The sequence below is a fragment of the Telopea speciosissima genome, chromosome 1, assembly GCF_018873765.1.
Source record: "Telopea speciosissima isolate NSW1024214 ecotype Mountain lineage chromosome 1, Tspe_v1, whole genome shotgun sequence".
Lineage (NCBI taxonomy): Eukaryota > Viridiplantae > Streptophyta > Magnoliopsida > Proteales > Proteaceae > Telopea > Telopea speciosissima.
In genome coordinates this window covers 13,808,387-13,827,174 of record NC_057916.1, presented here as the reverse complement: position 1 = coordinate 13,827,174, position 18,788 = coordinate 13,808,387, and the positions used below count along the sequence as shown (strand labels likewise).

At 40.8% G+C, this 18,788-nt stretch overlaps 3 protein-coding genes across 3 annotated transcripts; all 3 read left to right on the top strand.

The window, feature by feature from the left end:
• The first annotated feature begins 4,066 nt into the window (after positions 1-4,066).
• Positions 4,067-17,084, top strand: LOC122646788 (probable purine permease 4). The gene is made up of 3 exons (XM_043840395.1): positions 4,067-5,250; positions 14,627-14,636; positions 17,074-17,084. Exon 1 carries the CDS (start codon positions 4,089-4,091, stop codon positions 5,247-5,249), a length of 1,161 nt encoding a protein of 386 aa, XP_043696330.1. The 5' UTR covers positions 4,067-4,088; the 3' UTR covers position 5,250; positions 14,627-14,636; positions 17,074-17,084.
• On the top strand, positions 9,238-9,761 carry LOC122646797 (histone H4). Its single transcript, XM_043840402.1, has one exon. The coding sequence runs from the start codon at positions 9,343-9,345 to the stop codon at positions 9,652-9,654; it is 312 nt and encodes a 103-aa protein (XP_043696337.1). The 5' UTR covers positions 9,238-9,342; the 3' UTR covers positions 9,655-9,761.
• Positions 13,169-17,871, top strand: LOC122646779 (ACT domain-containing protein ACR9-like). The gene is made up of 6 exons (XM_043840384.1): positions 13,169-13,413; positions 13,685-13,903; positions 13,988-14,093; positions 15,045-15,396; positions 17,335-17,619; positions 17,720-17,871. The coding sequence occupies exons 1-6, from the start codon at positions 13,260-13,262 to the stop codon at positions 17,864-17,866; spliced, it is 1,263 nt and encodes a 420-aa protein (XP_043696319.1). The 5' UTR covers positions 13,169-13,259; the 3' UTR covers positions 17,867-17,871.
• The last annotated feature ends 917 nt before the right edge of the window (positions 17,872-18,788 follow it).

Genomic DNA, 18,788 nt, shown 5'->3' with positions numbered 1-18,788 from the left:
GGAAGGGTTTCTGAGATTTGCAGCTCCGAACACCACATTTGATATGGACAAGGCCTCTGCTGTGGGCCAAAATATAGTCTGGCTCATTATAATCGGGTTCAATTTTGTTTCATAAATATGGCGCAATCTGATCCTTGTTTTTCAAGCTTTTGATCTTTATTTATTTTTTTAATTTTTTAATTTTTGAGGGGGGGAGCATTCTCCTTGGGGGAGTGGTCCTTTTTTATGCACATGTGTGGGCTAATGAGAATGGACATAGAAGCATCATGAGAGACAACATTTCCGCCTTTCAAAGGGGGCGGACGAACATTTCGCTCCCCTATTGTGTGTGGGTGTGGGTAGTACACTCTCCCCCCCCCCCCCCCACAAGAGAACTTTTTTTTTAATTCAAAATATCTAAAGGGAGAGGATTCCGAATTGAGATAAGCTACCCACTCGGTAACCACCCCATAGGTGGTCCTCACATCCCATGGATGGTTGGATCACCCTTGGGGTAGTTACCGAGTGGGTAGCAGATCTGGACACGTGGACTCATACCATTGTAGGGAGGAATATGCACATTATACTAATGGCATCTAGAGAATGGTAGTATTCATTAGGGTACACATGAAGTTAAAAAAGAGAAAATAATAAAGAATCCCATGTGAAAGGAAAATAGTACCATGATGCTATGAGAAACTGTATCTCATTATCTTTTTTGGTAGAAGTATCCCATTATCTAAATAACAAGAAAGGGACGGGCAAAATAACACATCTATATGTGTATGTAGAAGTCCCTCGTCTTATTTACAAAATTTCTTTAAATTAAGAATAAAAAATGATTTTCAAAAACAATTTGAAAAGGACTTATTATTATATCATTATAAAAAGTTGTTAGTGTCTTGAATGGTTTTCGAGTAATATGTGAAATGACAGGTTTTGTCCTTGTTGGGGGAAAAAAAGTGTTATACTAAGAGGCCAAAAAGTAAAATTAGAAATTATTTAACTAATTAAGGGGTGTCAATAAGAAAATTCTAACTATGGAAAGTTTGTCTAGGCTTCTAAAGGTCCATCATGTGCTGAATCTAATTAGCTTGGGGGATTGAGATGGCGACACTGATTAAGGCCTGAGATTTCTCATTTACTATTTGTGATTGATTCTTTGATTTTCTGTCATGCTACTGAGAATGTTGCTCTATCTATCCCATAAAATTTTAAATCTTCTTCAAGATTTGTTTGGGCAGCCAATTAATTCTTCTAAGAGTGGAGTAATGTTTAGTAAAGGTACTTCAACTGCTAATAAAAATAAAGTGTTTAATATTCTAGGCGTGAATCACACTCTAAAGTATATACTATTTTTTGTGGAAAGCAAAGTAGTGGGAAATGTTTAGTCTCACATTGTATATGGAAAAAAATAGACTAATATGGTTCATATTGTTTAATGGGAACTACAAGGGTAAGGTTTTTTGGAATAATGACTCGCTCTACTCTCTTGTGTCTCTAGGGGGATTCAGGGTCTTGTTTTTACACACGTGTGCGAGCCGAGTTGGTTCGTGGCAAAACGAGGCCTTGGTGAGTGTTAAGTTGCTGTTTGCTTTGGACCAATTTAAATCCGGTTTTCCTTTTGCTGGCGTCATATAGGTTTTTCCAACGTGGGTGGTTTGCTTTTAAACGTCAGCTAGAGTGTATTGAAACTCGAGGTTTGTGAGAAACCTTATTGGATCGAGATCCTCTCCAGCGCACTTGTGCGCCTGATGATGTCCAGCGCACATAATGTGGCTGGGGGGCTTCAATCCACACCATCGCACACATCCCGGTGCAATGATATGTGGATCGAGGCCTCCCCAGCCGAACGATGTGCACTGGACATCATCCCGCGCGGGAGAGGATCTCAATAGTTATTAACATGCTTTACGCTTTGTTCGACGTTAAATGCGATTTCTTACTTCAGATGAGCATTGTACAACGCATAATCGACATCAACGATCTTTCGTTGCGCGCTATCGATAATGATTTGGACGCTGATAATGACTAGGTTTTTTTTATGTTTTTACTCTTTGAATAACACATCTTTTGGACTCCTTTAGACAATTGTTTCCAAGGGGCATGTATATCCCCTCCATAAATAGAGGTGAATCCAAGTTTTCAATTGCCTTTGTCATACTCTTTAGTCTTTACTCTCTCTCTCTCTCTCTCTTCGGTTTGACCTATTGTTTGTTGTTTTGAGAGTTTTCCTTGTTTCATTATTTTGGTTGATTGAACGCACCCTGAGTGTGTCATAACATGACCTAGTAAGTGAGTGCAACATACAACTATTCGAGGATCAAGATCCTATACTATCGAGTTGCACGATAGGACCGTGCTGCCAGACACAATGAGGTGCGCAATGACCACGTTATCCTCACTCGGGCAAGGTGCTCGGGGTAGGGGTAAGGCGGTCATTGTAAGCCTCATCGTGTCTAGGCAGCACGTTCCTACCGAGCAACCCTGCAGTAGAGGATCCAAATTGACTGTTGGAAGGCTTAAGGGAACTACTCTTTGATGCTAAGGTAAAAACTATGAATAGTCATCGACTCACTAAAAAGGGTAGAAGTGTTTCATTTTTGAGGTTGATTTGCTAGAACCCATATTACACCATAGGAGTGACTATGTTGTTAATGAGATTGAGTGGCTGAGACTTGGCAACACTACTTTATATCCTGTTGCTATAAATTACATAGGGTGACGGACAATATAAAACCGTCGCTTTAAATTATATTTGGCTACGATCATATTTTTAGCCGTCGCCACAAATGATTTTTGTTGTAGTGCCTACCAAATATTTGTGATTTATTTCTTGTATCATGCTTCTCTTATACTGTATGTGATTGCTTCTTTCAAAGATTTACTGATCAAGATAAGTTCTACATTCTCTTACCAAAAAAAAAAAAAAAGTTCTATATTCTCATATTATTTCCAACACTTGTTAATATCTTGGCTATGGTGTACTTAGGTTTCAAGAGTGGGAGGCTCATGGGGTGTTGTTAGGCCTCCTTTGTAAAATTTTATGGATTTTCTAAGTATCATCAACAATCACATATATTTGAAAAACAAATCTTTTAATCATAATTTTAGTGCACAGTATCGGCCAGTTCCGATATCGATATCAATACCGATACATATCAATTTGTATTGGACATGTTTACCCTAAAAAATACTAATATTATATCGTATTTGCAGTATTTTACCATATATACATATCATACCACTTATGTTCGGCCGATACCAATATGGATCAACATCCGATACCGATATTTTCCTATTCTCATAATGAGACGCATGTGAAGGAGTCTGATAAAGAATAGAGTTATTCATGTACGTTCACGTACGTGAACATTCCCTGCACTCTTTATAAAGAGAGAGAAAGAAAGATGGTGAAAGCAATTAATATAAGAGAGGCGCGTGTTCGTTCATCGGAGAGAAGTAGAAAGTTTTGAAACAAAAACCTGCCCAAAGCAGAAAAAAAAAAGCCGAATGCACTCTGCATCCTCTGTTCTCTTCCCTCCCTTATCTTCTCTCCCCCACCCCCAACCACCACGACCACCACCACCAATGGCCACCTTTCCTTTCTGTTCAATCACTCTTCTTTAGTCTATTCATGCAGAGCGGTTACTGAGCCGTTTTGTTTTGTTTTGTTTTGTTTTCGTTTCAAGAAAATCCCAACTCATTAAAACCAGTCCAGAGGACCAGAACCTCCTCTCCACGTCTCTCTTCTCTCTCTCCACTTGTACTTTCTTTCCTGATTTTCTGACCCCCATTATTCTTCCTCAACCAATTATTCCCCAGTCTTCCCTTCCTCATCCTCGTGTTCATCCATTTCCAGATTATTTCTTAAATTGGGTTTCCCTTTTTTTCTTCGTTCCTCTTTCTCGTTCGCATCCCTTTTTTTTTTTTTTTTTTTTTTTTTTTTTTGCCCTTCTGGAAAGCACTTTGGCGTTGTGTGGATAGTCCTTCTTTCGTTCCTCTATGGATGCATCGTCCCTCCACGTGTCAAATCATATAAACCCATTCATTAGAGAGAAGAAGGAGAAGAAAGGCAAATCCAGATTTCAGAGATTAGGGTTTAACAAATGGATACCGAGAGAGAAGAAGAAGGAATGCAAATCGTTCAATCCAATGACGAAACCGGCGACAATTTCAATTCAATCCAGGTCGACGGAGGAAGACCTAGTCCTGATAAGGACAAATCCAGCATTCGTTATCGTGTCCTCTTAGCCATCACCTACACATCTCTGTTCGTAGGTTCCCTATCTTCAAGCTTGCTTTCCAGATTCTACTTCATTCATGGCGGCTCAAGCAGGTGGGTTTCCACTTGGGTTCAATCCGCTGGTTTCCCTCTCCTCCTCTTCCCCATCTACCTCCCTCCCCTCTTCAATTCCAACGAAACACTAAATCGTCGTCGTCCCTTCTCTCATTTCACCCATAAGCTTCTCATCATAACCGTGGGGATGGGTTTGATCTCTGGTTTAAGCAATTTCTTCTTCTCATGGGGCATTTCCTATCTCCCTCTCTCAACCTCAGCTCTCCTCCTCTCCTGCCAACTCGCTTTCAATCTCATCTTTTCAGTGCTCATCGTGAAGCAGAGAATCGTCTTCTCCAACCTCAACGCTGTTATTCTCATCACCCTGAGTTCAATCCTCTTAGCAATCGGATCAAGCCATGATAGACCCAAAGGGGTAACACAGAAACAATACTTTCTGGGCTTCTTCGCCATTCTCTCAGCGGGATTGCTATTCGCTCTCTTTCTGCCATTTTCGGAGATGATTTACAAGAAAATGGTTCAGTGTTACGAGATGGTGATTGAAATGCAGTTCATCATGGGAGCAGTTGCGACGGTGTTAGCTGCCGTTGGAATGGCGTTAGACGGAGGGTACAGAGAGATGGGGAAAGAGAGCAAGAACAGTTTTGATTTGGGAACGGTAGCTTATTGGTTGACGGTGGGATTTAACGTCATAACATGGCAGATGTGTTTTATGGGGTCGGCAGGGTTGGTTTACCTGACGACGGCGTTGACGGGGGCGATATGCATGACGGCGTTACTTTCCATGAACGTGTTTGGAGGTGTTATAGCGTTTGGGGATGAGTTTGGTGGGGCGAAGGTGGTGTCAACTGTATTGTGTATTTGGGGGTTTTGTTCTTATGTGTATGGGGAGTATAGAAAAATGGTGAAAGAGAAAGGAGAGAAGCGGAATGATCAGGAGATGGAGATTGAGATGCTTGGTGTTGACTGATGCTTGTTTAGATCCCAGTATCCCTTAATTTTATATTGGCTGTTAATAACTCTCTCTCTCTCTCTCATAGAACAAATCTTAGTAGATTAAATTGTAACATGTTTTTAACAAGAATTAAGAAGTTGTAATTTTACTTTCGGAGAGGGATAGGCACAGCGCCTGCGTACAGTAAGTTAATGGGTAGCATCAACGGGAACGTGGGCTAGGGATTGGGTATCATATAGAAGGGGCAGGGTGGTCATTTCATCAACAAGACGTGGGATGGGGATTGGGGTATCATACATAAGAGGTAGGGCAGTCATTTCTAGAGGAAGAGAGAGAGAGAGAGATATCTAGCTTGCGGTTTGCAGGCTTTGCACTTAGCCTTTTCTAATGAGGTTAAATCCTATCATTTCACATGAATACCATATTAAATATATAGGGAAAAGGAACATTAATCAATGCTCAGTGTGGAAGTATAGTTGTATCTTGACATAGTCCGGCATGAATAGACCAATGCACCCCTAAACCTTTCCACCTTTTGAGGAGGGTGTGGTGGTCTTTTCATGCCGAGTTGTATCCAGAAAAAAGTTTAACGCCCACACACAGCGGTTAACGTTCTTTCTCCCTTAAATATATTATATTAAAATAATTTTCATTTTTTTAAAACTTTTTTCTATCTTTATTCTATACATTAAATACTATATTAAATTACTTTTAATAATAGGACAAGAGGCGATTACAAGAAGGTTACAACTTCTTTTGTTCATCACTTTGGTGACAATAAGTTGCATCTTTTCAAATTATTATTATTATTTTAATTTTAGCAAAAGGATTTCCACATGTTTATTGACGGGTTGCTCCGTTGTCCACCAATTTTTCTCATACGTAATGAGAATAAATAAATGGGAAAAGGTTTTTTGAGCCATGAGGAGAGTGCGCTAGTGCCTCTTTCAGCTCCCTCTTTCCTCCTCTCATAAAATGGCTTGCTACCTATGAGTGAAACTGTTTTGTCTTACCTTATTGGTGTCCTACTCTATGTCCGTCCACCAATTTTTCTCATACGTAATGAGAATAAATAAATGGGAAAAGGTTTTTTGAGCCATGAGGAGAGTGCGCTAGTGCCTCTTTCAGCTCCCTCTTTCCTCCTCTCATAAAATGGCTTGCTACCTATGAGTGAAACTGTTTTGTCTTACCTTATTGGTGTCCTACTCTATGTCCCTGGCTGAGAAAATTTTATGCCCATATAAATAGTTTATACATGCAGTGACAGCTGATATAGGCTAAAAATAAAAATATGTTAAAGTCGAACAACTGTCAACAACTGATATTATCATAAAGAGAGTATCATGTAATATAGGGAAAATTTTCAATCATTCCCCTATACTTACCATATATTTACTCTAATTGTCCTATACAAAGTTTTTTGTCTAATGCCTCTCAATAAAGCAAAATTTCACTTCTGTCTACCCTACTAATTCTAAATCCCTAAATTACCCATGCTCCCGTCCTCTCCCCTAGCCTCCTTCGGTGGCACCCTATTCTTGCAGCCTCTCTCTGTGACAACTGGTATAGGTTAAAAATAAAAACGAGTTCAAGCTGAATAACTATCAACAATTGGTATTGCCATGGAGAGAGAATCATTCAATCTAGGGGAAAATTCTATCATTCTATATTTACTCAAATTCTCCTACTCAAAGTTTATTTTATGATGTCCCCAATAAAGCAAAATTTCACCTCTTTCTCCCCTGCTGTTGCGTGTGGAAACCTCTGATGCTTGGTTTGCCCACGGATGAGTCTGCAAAGACTAAGTGACGAGCACAAGAGAGCCGATATGGCTCCGGCCTAGGACTCTCCGATGCTCAAGTTAGATCACCAGTGCAACAGCGTAACTGCTAGTAAAAGTGAGATGAGGAATGGTGCTCCATACCTGGGTATTTATAGAGTGAGGATGAGATGAGGTGGTTGGGAGAGTCCTAGTATGGTAGGAGTCATTCTTTTGGAAGGCTCTCTCGCGTAGAGCGGAGTGGAGAACTATTTTCGGGGTCGGGCTCTTATTAAGGTAAGAGTCCATGTAAAGTATGATTTCGTATTGCGCCGGGATCGTGGCTCAATCCTTATCCCGTGATTCCTGGGATGTGCTGATGTGGCTCCGCGATCCTTGGCGGGGCTTTATGGTAGCTTCTGACAAGGAGGGCTTGGCCTGAGAGGTCGGCCTCAGAGCTCGGCTTAGGAGCTCGGCCCCGGCCTGTATGACCTGAGGGTCATCAGTAATTGTGTGAGCTTGGCCGCGCTAAGGTGCTCCAATCGAGATCGACCTGTGTAGGCTCGGACCGTGGGGTCGGCGGGTGTGCTGCTCAGCCGCGATGGGGGATCTTTGGGTTGGTACTGGTCTGCCGTGCCGTGCGGCCAGAGATCGGCTGAAGAGCTCGGCCTACTAGGTTGGCTTCGTCCGACCCGTACAAGTTCGGCTCAGCGTCCGGCTGACTTGGATGTGTCCAACGAGCTCGCCCAATCAATAAGGTTCGTCAAAGATCGGGTCGGCTCAATCTTCCGCCCAGCTCGATTCGCCCATGTGGCCGCTTCTGATTGGTGGGATGTTTCATGCCTTATCTATTGCTAAGTCCAACTCCCTAAATTAATCAAATTTACTCCTATAATGGGAATTACAAGTATTTATAAAGAAAAATAAATTCCCAAAAAAATGAAAACTACTGCTAAAGAGTAAAATCCTCATAATAAAAAAATATAAAATAAACCATTAAAACAAAATACCCTAAATATATTGCTGAACCAACACATGTTGGGTCTTGGGTTCACCCCCCCCCCCCCCAGTATAGAGGAAAACTCGCCCTTGAGTTTTGTAAAACGGGATAACAACACCACTCGATCAACATACGTCTTTGATTGTATGAAATCATCGATCAGATCACGATTGAACGATATGAAATGCACGACACGAAGATTGTTGTTGAAGTGCAAACTTTAATTACAAAATCAACTGGTTCATTCAAGAGACCGAACGGTTTATTCTCTTCCACAAGTTGATATTTAATGGTCAATGGTGCCATCTCGCCCCCCATCATTTGTGGTTTGTCTTCTTGCTCTTCCATTTTTTGTTCAACAATTGATATCAATTTGGCAAAGGAAGAGTTCATCTGGTCAAATATATATGACCAGTAATCGATTCTTTAGAAATACAGTCCTTATAAACACAGAACCTCCCTTTGCATGAACATAAGTACAAAAATTTGAATATATTCGGTTCAATTTTACCGATTTCAATTTGGTATAGTTTTACCGGTTCTTATTCAATTTAGAATCATCAATTCTCTGGTGCAAATAAAAACGAACCGGAAAAAGAAACCGTGAAATTAAAATCGAGTCATTTTTCTACAATTCGATTCAAGTTGATCGTAAATAATCGATTATGGCATTCGATTCCGGTTCCATTTTGTCACCCATAAGTGTCATCTTCCTCATTCATATGATTAACCTTAGTGGTACAACCAGTGCCCTAAAAAAATCCAACAAAAAATTACTTACCCAAACTTAAAATTGAGCGAGGTAAGATGCTAATCCAAAAAGAACATTCCCCATACGATTGGAACTGTCTAAAGTATGTGCCATGTGGCACAAATTTGATGGACAGTTTTGCTAGGGCCCATTTTGCGAAGATCCCCTTCTATTAGTCAATATATCATGCGACTCATGCTAGTATGATGGATCAGCTCATATGATATAGCTTCCACGTCTCCACGTGGTTGAACATGGACTCACCGAGTCTCTAAACCCGAACTTCCCACTTATGGAACTCTCAATCCGAAGCGACATCCATTAAAAAATTTCCATCGTCGATTCATATAAGATCGACGATTCATAATCAACCAAATCGTACTACGCGGATCGACCTTTTTGACCGTAGATTAAACCCTGAAATCGGCGGATGGCGCCTGTAATGATTAACCCCGCCAAGAATTGGAATTCAAAAGCTTCATCTATAAAATCCCTCTGGAACCTCCGTCTCATTCGTCAAAGCGGAAAGCAGAAGCGAAGCACAAGTTTTCTTCCGATCGAGTTGTTAGCGAAACCAGCTTGAAGAAAGCATCTGAAGATGTCTGGTCGTGGGAAGGGCGGTAAGGGTTTGGGCAAAGGAGGAGCGAAGCGTCATAGGAAGGTATTACGAGATAACATTCAGGGTATCACTAAGCCTGCTATTCGCCGTCTTGCGAGGAGAGGAGGAGTTAAGAGAATCAGTGGTCTCATCTATGAAGAGACAAGAGGTGTTCTCAAGATCTTTCTGGAGAATGTCATTCGCGATGCTGTGACCTATACAGAGCACGCAAGGAGGAAGACAGTGACGGCCATGGATGTCGTCTATGCCCTGAAGAGACAAGGAAGGACTCTTTATGGATTCGGCGGTTAAGGCATTTCCTTTAGGGTTTCGCCTTTGTGCTCTTTTTCCTGAAATCATTGCTGATTGTAGATTTTGTCTGTACTTGTTCTTGAATTTCAATATAGTTAGTTCTGTTTTCTTCTATGTTTCCTTTGTTAGAAGAAGCTTACGTTTAATTTTGAATCGCTGATCTAAAGGTCGTCTTCTTAATATCTTCCCCTCCCTCTTTCGATTTGATTTGATATGTTTGCGAGTGATTTTCCCCTTCGAAGTTTATGAGCTTAAAGTATATTCGTATTCGAATGGGAATGCTGGAGAGGCTAGGTTTCCATTAACGGAGAATGAGGTGCTTATTGCCCCTGCTAAGGCATCACATGAAGGTGCCCTACAACTGATGCCTTGGTACCCATTGTGGGGGGTGGGGGGTGGGGGTGTGGCGGTAATCAGTTTGACTCGGAGTACATTTTTTTTTTCTTCCAGTAAACCCCTGAACACGTTAGATACCCCCTCCCTAGGCCTCTGTAGAGTTCTTAGATTTACTCACATGCTTCCGATTGTGCTTGGCTTGTAGTGGAAAACTCTCCCCTCCAGCTCTCTGTCTGGCCCCTAAACACGTTGGTTAAAAATCCATGAACCATCCAATCCATTTGGTTCAAGAAATTCTAAATCCTCTACGGATCTTTCTCTCTTCTAATTCCCTGCCTGGGTCAGTTCCTCCGGTACTTAGAACTAAGGGTGTCAATGAGTGAGGTTATGAAAAACAGAAATTTCATTTTAACAATGCTTTTTTCATTTATCTCCTTGTTTACTATAAAAAATTAGTTGGTTGTCAAATAAATGATTTGAAAGTAGGGATCATGTTGTGATTTCAATATTAATTATCTTCCCCGTGACTATTCTTTGATTTCAACTTTAATTATCTTCCCCTTGCAATTAATGATAAATAATTATATGATTTGTAATAATAATTATCCATTGATTTGAATATATCTTTCATTTTTCCCCATATAATTTATTCTTCTTTGTTTGAATTACAACATGAACATATTAAATCAATTTTCTTATTTATGGTTGTATACTTGTTTTGACTTGGGGAAAGTGAATTAAGGTGTTTTTCTCGAATATTTCCTCACTATAAATTATGAATTTAAGATTTCATTATGCCTCACCCGAAAATAAACCGATCTAAACAGGTAATAACCCGATATTGAAAAGCCAAAATCGCACCGGATCGAGACCAAAACCGATTGAAAATCGAAGTTTCTTAATGGTTTGGTTTTGGTCTCACCATTCCAAGACCGAAATCGATTCAACCCGATTGAAACCAAGCCGAACCGACCGTTTGACACCCCTACTTAGAACACAAGGGGTGCAATAACCACCTTAGCCCCAATTTGGATCGGATTAGGATCATCTCCAAGGAGCCCAGTGTTAGAAAAAAACTCTGATTGAAGAAGAAATCTTCGAATTGCTTTGAACGCGATCTCACTATCTTAAAAGAGATATTTGCCCTACACGATAAAATCACCTTCAGGAATCAACAAAGCAATAAAAATAAAACACAGAACTCCCTTCTTAGAGATACTGAATTGCAAGAGAGAGATAATTCGTTTGAATATAGCACTTCTATTTTATAGAAGTGGAGCACCTCTTCTGAATAGACATATCTATTCATTTTGTATTTAGACCATTAGATCGATTGCCATCCGATCAAACGGTCCAAATTAAACCAGAGATGAACCTGTTCACAACAGTCACATCCTATCAAACGTGACCGTAGGATCTTCTAATCTGACAGATCTGATCATTTCAAAAAAAAATCAACGTACCCGATCGGATCGTGATGCAAAGTGCTAAGTGCATGCGTACGCCACTAACGCCTCTACAGCCCACGCCACGCGAGCGCGTGTGCAGACGACGTCCTCGCATATACACCGTAGAATGTCTCCCTTTTTCGGTTTAATTCAAGAGATAAAGAAGATAGTATAATAAATACCATTTATAACTCTTGTAGTTTTTCGATGTGGGACTAAAACACTTTTTCCAAAATAACAAAGTATTTATTTAATCTCTCATTTTATTACAATCTATCTAACATCCAACGCCTATCCTGCCAGGGGGCATCCAGTGGCTGCCTAGGGATGTGTGCGACACAGCCCAAGGGTTGGCAGTACCCTGGGTGTACTAGGCTCCCTAGAGACGAGCTAAATGCATTTGGATCCTCTATTGCAGAGTTGTCCGGCAAGACCGTGTTGCCTAGACATGATGAGGCGCACAATGACCGCCTCACCTTGCCCGAGCGCCTTGCCCAAGTAGGGTAAGGTGGTCATTGTGTGTCTCGTGGTGTCTGGGCAGCACGGTCCAGCCGGACAGCTCGAAAATAGAGGATATGAATCCCCATAGCCTTACCCAAACACTCTGCCCAAGTGAAGTCCACACTTATATTACTGAAGAAACTGGCCGGGCAGAGAACTGTAGGAGATAAAAAGGTTTGGCCTGGGGAGGTTCTGATAGAGAATACATTGTCGGTACCAGTAAACCTAAATACTTAAAAGAACAAAAAAAGCATCGAAACTTTCATTTTCAATTACAGGTGACAAATCAATGTCGGATTGCGTGCTGCTTACATGACATTTATGGGTTGTCGAAGGTACCAGCAGGTGCATGAACCTCGACCCTCTGTCAATCACGGGATGGTTTTGCCCTAAAAAAAGGCACGTTTTGGTTATCTTTCGAGAATACATAAAATAAGGGGAATCGGTATCGGCATCGGCATCGGCCTAGGAATCTAATACGAATCAGTCGCAATTGGGTACGATTCCGCCTATTTCGATCTATTTTCAATTCATGCTTTCGATCTCATGCCACTTTGCTATGGAAGTTTCCCTATATTTCGCTCTGGAGATTGTTCAAGCAGTTTGTTCTGCGCTAAGCTAAGATCTGTATCGCTAACTGCGGGGTTCACTCTAATATCCTTAGCTGTAGTCAAGACGGTTTCGAGACTTCGGTGATTCCCTAGTTGACAAGGAAAAAACCCTTTGGGTACAACTGGCGTTCTCCCCGCTACACCTTCCATGTTTATTCATCACAGCACATCGACACCTGTCTAATCTTATCGTTCTTAGCCGAGAGATCCTCCTGAGATTTGTTGGTTCTCTTTATTACGATCGGACGGTTGTGAAGTTCTCTTCAGGTGATAGTTTGACGGCAATCAATAAAATAGAGAGAGATTATATAACGACATGTTCACTTCTTAATTTTAATGGCGTCTTGTTTACTTTTTTTTATATTATTTTTTATATATGATTGATATTTCACAATCATTGCAGATGGTTTTTGTCTTGCATTCCCAGTAGAAATTTTCTTCTGCTTCTTAAGATCCCAAATTAGCAGATCCGAAGCCAATGCCGACCATTCTGGTTTCGCGAAATGTCAGGACTACCCAAGCCTCCAGAGTCCAGACCGACATTACAAAGGCCGACGACAACCATAGGGTGCCACTAATCTTTTTTGCAGTAAAGATCAGAGACCCACGAACGATCAATACCTAAAGAGCCGAAACGATTCTGAATTTTGATTGACGTTCTCGGTTTATCAGAATTTCATATACTGGCGGTATTCCGTCGTTTTCCGTAATGGGTATGCCAAGTGAGGACGTGGTGTTGATTGAGAAGGGGAAGAAAGTTGGTGAACCCACTGTGATCACCGTGAATTGCCCCGGAAGAACTGGATTGGGCTGCGACCTCTGCAGAATCATTCTCGAATTCGGCCTTCGCATTACGAAGGCAGGTAGGCAATCTGACATTTTCGAATTCTTTCATTATTGTCTCTTCTTCCCTATCTTGGCATCTGTTTCGGGATTTCATATAGTCTTTCATTAGGTGTATATTGCATTTTGTTCTCCTGGTTTTGGTTTCTGTTTTCCTGATTCTCAAATTTCTTTTCATTGTAGTTCAGTTTGTGTTAATTAGTCGTTTGTAATCTGAACTTGAAATCCCCCCTCCTCCCCCTTGATTCTTTGTGTGTTTTCATTGTTTTTGTAAAAATTGCGTGTGTGCAGATGTCTCAACTGATGGGATTTGGTGCTACATCGTCTTATGGGTGGTTCCTTATCTTGACTCGCTCACTGTGAGATGGGCAAGTTTAAAGAATCGGCTTCTATCTGAATGCCCTTCTTGCGCATTTACGTTTTTCTTCAGCCAACCCTCAAATTGCTCTAAAACTTCTCCGGTTTACCTTATGAAATACTGTTGTCATGACCGCAAGGGTTTGCTACACGGTAATTATGAGAACAACTGTTTATTCCCTTTGTTCAGATTGAGGGTCATATATGGTTCTAATACTGTCGTTGATCTGCTTGCAGATGTCACTCAGGTCCTTTGTGAGCTTGAGCTTATTATTCAGAGAGTAAAAGTGATGACAACCCCTGATGGCAGGGTTGTGGACCTCTTCTTCGTAACAGATAGCATGTGAGGCTTTGGATTCTGTTTTTATGACTTTACACTCTAAGAAAAAGCAGCTTGCTTCTTCTTGTGTTTTTTTGGTTAACGTAGTTTTTTTTTGGTGTTCAGACACATGCCCTGGTGTTTTTGTTCAGGGACACAGATTTCACTTTGATCTTGAAAAAAAGACATAAAAGTGATTTTTCCTCTGGAACTGCCGACTGTAGTCTCCAAATTATTTATTTGGACAATTGTTTTTAACGGATAAGCGGTGAACCAGGAAGCCAAATCAGGAAGTAGACATATAAGAGAGCCTTGGGATACAGAGAGGATAGAGAGCACTAAGAACACTAAGATTATTTTGTCATAACACTCCAAGGATAATTAATTAGTGTGTGTTTAAGACTCGCACCGAGGGGCTGAATAGAGGCAGATTTGGCAAGTGTGAAATATTTACAAACTCCTGCTTTAATGTAATAATGAGAAGTGAGAACAGGATTGTCTAGCATGCTGTGTACATCTGGAATGGCGTTTGGTGTATTAATGAGTTGGTTACTGAGGTTTATTTTGGTTACTCATCATGGCTGTTAAGGCTACTTGTTTTATTCTTTATTCCCTTCATATTTGTTTCCTTCCATTCTTCTTCTGGACGCCTATTCTGGTGTATTTTACCATAGCTCATTTGAGAAGTCTTTTAGTGATGGGAATGAAAGAGAGTAGCCTAGTATGTTTGTAAACCTTAATATGAGAGTTAAGTAGGTAACAAGCTCAATGATGGGATAAACCAAATTGGCCAAAATTTTTATTGTCCTCAAAGTTCTCTTCCATCTAATTAATCATTATTTTTTTTCCTTTCTGGGTATTTGTTTATGTGATTGACATTGAAACTTTTTTTTTTCCTTTCTAAATGTTTCCTGTCATTCTGGGCAGATTCCTGCTATTATTTTTTTCTCTTAATTTCCAACATTATTATTTCAGGGACCTTCTACACACAAAACAGAGGTGGGATGACACATGTAAACAGCTACATGCTGTTTCGGGAGAATCATGTATCATGTGTGACCTTCAGTTGGCAGGGCCCGAATATCAAACACAACTGGGAGTATCTTCTCTTCCACCAGAGGTTGCTGAGGAACTATTTAGTTGTGAATTATTGGACAAGGAAACCCGTTCTCAAGCTCTTACTCCAGATTTGACGGAACTGAAGAAGGCTAGTGTTGTGATAGACAATTCATTGAGCCCTGCTCATACGCTGCTTCAAATACGTTGTGTTGATCAAAAGGGCCTTCTCTATGACATTATGAGGCCTTTGAAGGACTACAATATTCAGGTACTAATAGTGTAATCCATTCGATTCTTACTTTATTTATCTGTTATTTTATAGGTTTGATGTCAAGGTTTGCTGATATTTGAGTGTTGCCACAATTTGGATCTTGTAGGACACGCACACTGCAAAGGCAGTTTGTAATGTGCCCAATGAACTGTTTATTCCTGTGTCTGGTTTACATTGATTAGTTGAATTAGTTATCTGGGTAGTTGTTTTGACTATAGCTGCCAAACCAACATGGTTGGAGCTGTTTCTTTTCCTAAATTTGTTGATGTGTACTTTTTCTAAATAATTACTGGTGAAGTTATCACCAGTTGGATTAACTATCAGGGTTGTTATTTTTGCTTCTTTCTCCCTTTGTTGGTCTGTAATTATAAACAGTTCAACATTGTTCCCTCCAGGTTTTTAGGTTTTGGCATTCTCGATCCCAAAACCAACCCTAGCCTGAATCCTGTTCATAATTGTGTCATTTTTTTTGGGGGGGGGGGGGAGGGGGTGTTGGTTTTGTAGCACGTAACTTGCAACTCACAAACGAACATTTGGTATTATTTAGATAACCTTTTGAAATCACAGTTGGACAAAGCAACCGAATAAGAACTACCCGATAGCTATAAACCTTTTGAAATCTTACATACTGCTTTTCTTCTGTTATAAGTTAAGGCAGTTGAGGAGGCTTAATGGAGAATGAAGTTCAAATTTGTGTTGGGTATTACATTAGGTGATGTAAATTCACTTTCTTGAAGCAGTGGGAACCAGCTTGTGAATACCCCTAGTTGTAGTTGTCCCCGAAGTAAATTAACTAGGTTATGGTTAAGGATGCAGATTGGGCAGCTTAAATCAGTAAACTGCAAGGTTTAATCAGGTCTTCGGTTGGGTTGGGTTGGGTTGGTGTAATATGTAGGCATTTGTCCCCGAGATAAATTAGCTAGGTTATGGTTAGGGATGCAGATTGGGCAGCTTAAATCAGTAAACTGCAAGGTTTAATCAGGTCTTCGGTTGGGTTGAGTTGGTGTAATATGTAGGCATTCTTGAAGGGTCTTAAAATTTTTAAAGCATATCCATGTTGACTCTTTAGATTGCCTTATTCTCAGGCCTTGTGCCAACCTAGCCTTTTGCTTCCCTGCCTCACCCAATTCACAAGCTGGGTTGTGTGGGACTTAGGCCTTTGTGGTTTAGAACTCATATCTGATATCACCATGACAAATTCAGTTTTATGTTAATGGGACTTGGGGACAATATGTATACTCTTTGGTCTAACCTGTTACACTATGGTATGCTGCCAGATTTTCTCACTCCATTCTTGTCTATTGGACCTATCGTAGAGCACTCCACTGCCTTATGAGTTATGATGTACATGCTACGGATGGGGAATGGCAAGTTAGTGGTCCTGTCTGGGAGTTGTTCTATGGTGAAAATTAAACAGAGCCGATGACTGCTGTCTGTATAAAATTGTCTTGAGAGTATCAAAAATTTTTTTTTGACTGTTTGATAGAGCAACGTGGATTGACTTGCAAGGATAATAGGGTGGGGTTGATATGTCATATGTCTGGTAGTTCTTGCATTTCCTACTGTAACTTGGATGTGGTACTTGTCATGGTTTCAATATCAGGGTTGGATTGTGCAAATTCACTGATCTTTATCAGTATGGTCAGAGACCGGTCCAGTGACCCCTCTTGATAGAATCTTAATTTCTGTGACCGAGCTCAGAAGACCGGTAAATATCAGGTCTATAGCATCTGATCCTGTCTGATCTAGTTCAGATTGGTGGAGATGGGTTCTGTCGTCAAATCCTAATTTTTGAACCTTGGTGCTGATTTGTTATTATTTCCCTACAAGTTAGCTATTGTATTAAAGCCATACAGCTTTCCATCTTCATAACCTTCAAGATGTGCTTTGCCTGTTCTGATATACTTTTTTTTGGGTTTGCTGTCTCTCATTTAGATTGCATATGGACGATTCTCATCAAATAACAAAACTTACCGGGATATGGACCTATTTATCCAGCAAACGGATGGAAAGAAGATTGTGGATGTGGACAAGCAGACTGCCTTGTGTTCCCGTTTAAAGATGGAGATGCTTCACCCATTGCGGGTGATAATTACCAACCGTGGGCCAGATACTGAACTCTTGGTTGCTAACCCAGTTGAATTATCTGGAAAGGGAAGACCTCGTGTTTTCTACGATGTTACCCTTGCTCTGAAAGTGCTGGGTATCTGCATTTTCTCGGTAAGATATTCTGCACTTTTTAGCCTTTGCGTATTTCTGACCTTCTTGTGTCCCCACTTTGGGAATTACAGAAAACATTCTTTGCTTTGTTGGTTTATAGGCTGATATTGGAAGGTATTCTACACCGGATCGTCAATGGGAAGTCTATAGATTCCTTCTGGATGAAAGCTGTGGTTTTCAACTGTCAAACAGTCAGGCTAGAAATCATATTGTAGACAGAGTGAGAAGAACTTTAATGGGATGGTGACCATCACATTCAACCCCTCCCTTTTGGCTATTATTCCTTGTAAGAATTTAAAATTACATGTACAGAATAATATCCGTTTATCAAAAGGCTATTAAAAGTTATCTTCGTGCATGAGTTTTGCTTCCTCTCTTCTTAGCGCTCCCAGCCCCCCCTTTTTCCTTCCAGCAAGTTAATGTTACACTTTCTGATAAAAAAAAAGAGTTAATGTTACACTTATTTAACTTGTGTCCTGGTAGAACTTTTTCCATTGTTACGTAAATTGGCTCATTAATAAAACAGAGTTGTTAGTCTCCTGTTGTTGACAAAAGAATGTCATTGTACATAACTACTCCTTCAAAATATTAACCCCCTAGTAGCTTCATATTGATTAGACTCTGAAAGATTTTGGTCTTAATTCTTGTAGCTACCCTCAACATCTTTTACTAAATTTTTTCATTTTTGTTATATAATCATTCATCTTCGGTTCTTGTGGGAATTGGAATCTTCAAAATGTTTAGGTTGATGCTGCAATCTATGCTTTGTTGCCCATCTTGCCTGTGCTGCGCAGACATAGGGCCACGCGCAAAGACTGCCTTACCCCCACTTGGGCAAGGTGCTCAGGCAGGGGTAAGGAGGTCTTTCTGTGCGGCTATGTGTCTCCGCAGCACAGGCAGGGCAGGCAGCTGCATCGTAGAAGATCCAAATCCTCTTGTGGGGCATTCTTCCAACCGGGCTTTTGTTCTCAAAGACTCTTTAACTCATTTTTTTTTGGATCCAGATCTCCTACGGCCCAGCTGCTCGTAGCAGCCTATGCGACGTGACAGGGCAACGTGCGCTATGACCGCCTTACCCCCACTCGGGCAAGGCGCTGGGTAGGGGGTAAGGCCGTCATTGCGCGTGGGGCCCAGTCTGCGCCGCACAGGTTGCTACGGGCAGCTGGGCC

Coding starts and splice junctions, on each gene's coding strand:
- LOC122646797 (XM_043840402.1), top strand. CDS start 9,343: ATGTCTGGTCGTGGGAAGGGCGGTAAGGGTTTGGGCAAAGGAGGAGCG.
- LOC122646788 (XM_043840395.1), top strand. CDS start 4,089: ATGGATACCGAGAGAGAAGAAGAAGGAATGCAAATCGTTCAATCCAAT.
- LOC122646779 (XM_043840384.1), top strand. CDS start 13,260: ATGGGTATGCCAAGTGAGGACGTGGTGTTGATTGAGAAGGGGAAGAAA. Junction 13,414..13,684: donor CCTTCGCATTACGAAGGCAG/GTAGGCAATCTG, acceptor GCGTGTGTGCAG/ATGTCTCAACTGATGGGATT. Junction 14,094..15,044: donor TTCTTCGTAACAGATAGCAT/GTGAGGCTTTGG, acceptor TTATTATTTCAG/GGACCTTCTACACACAAAAC.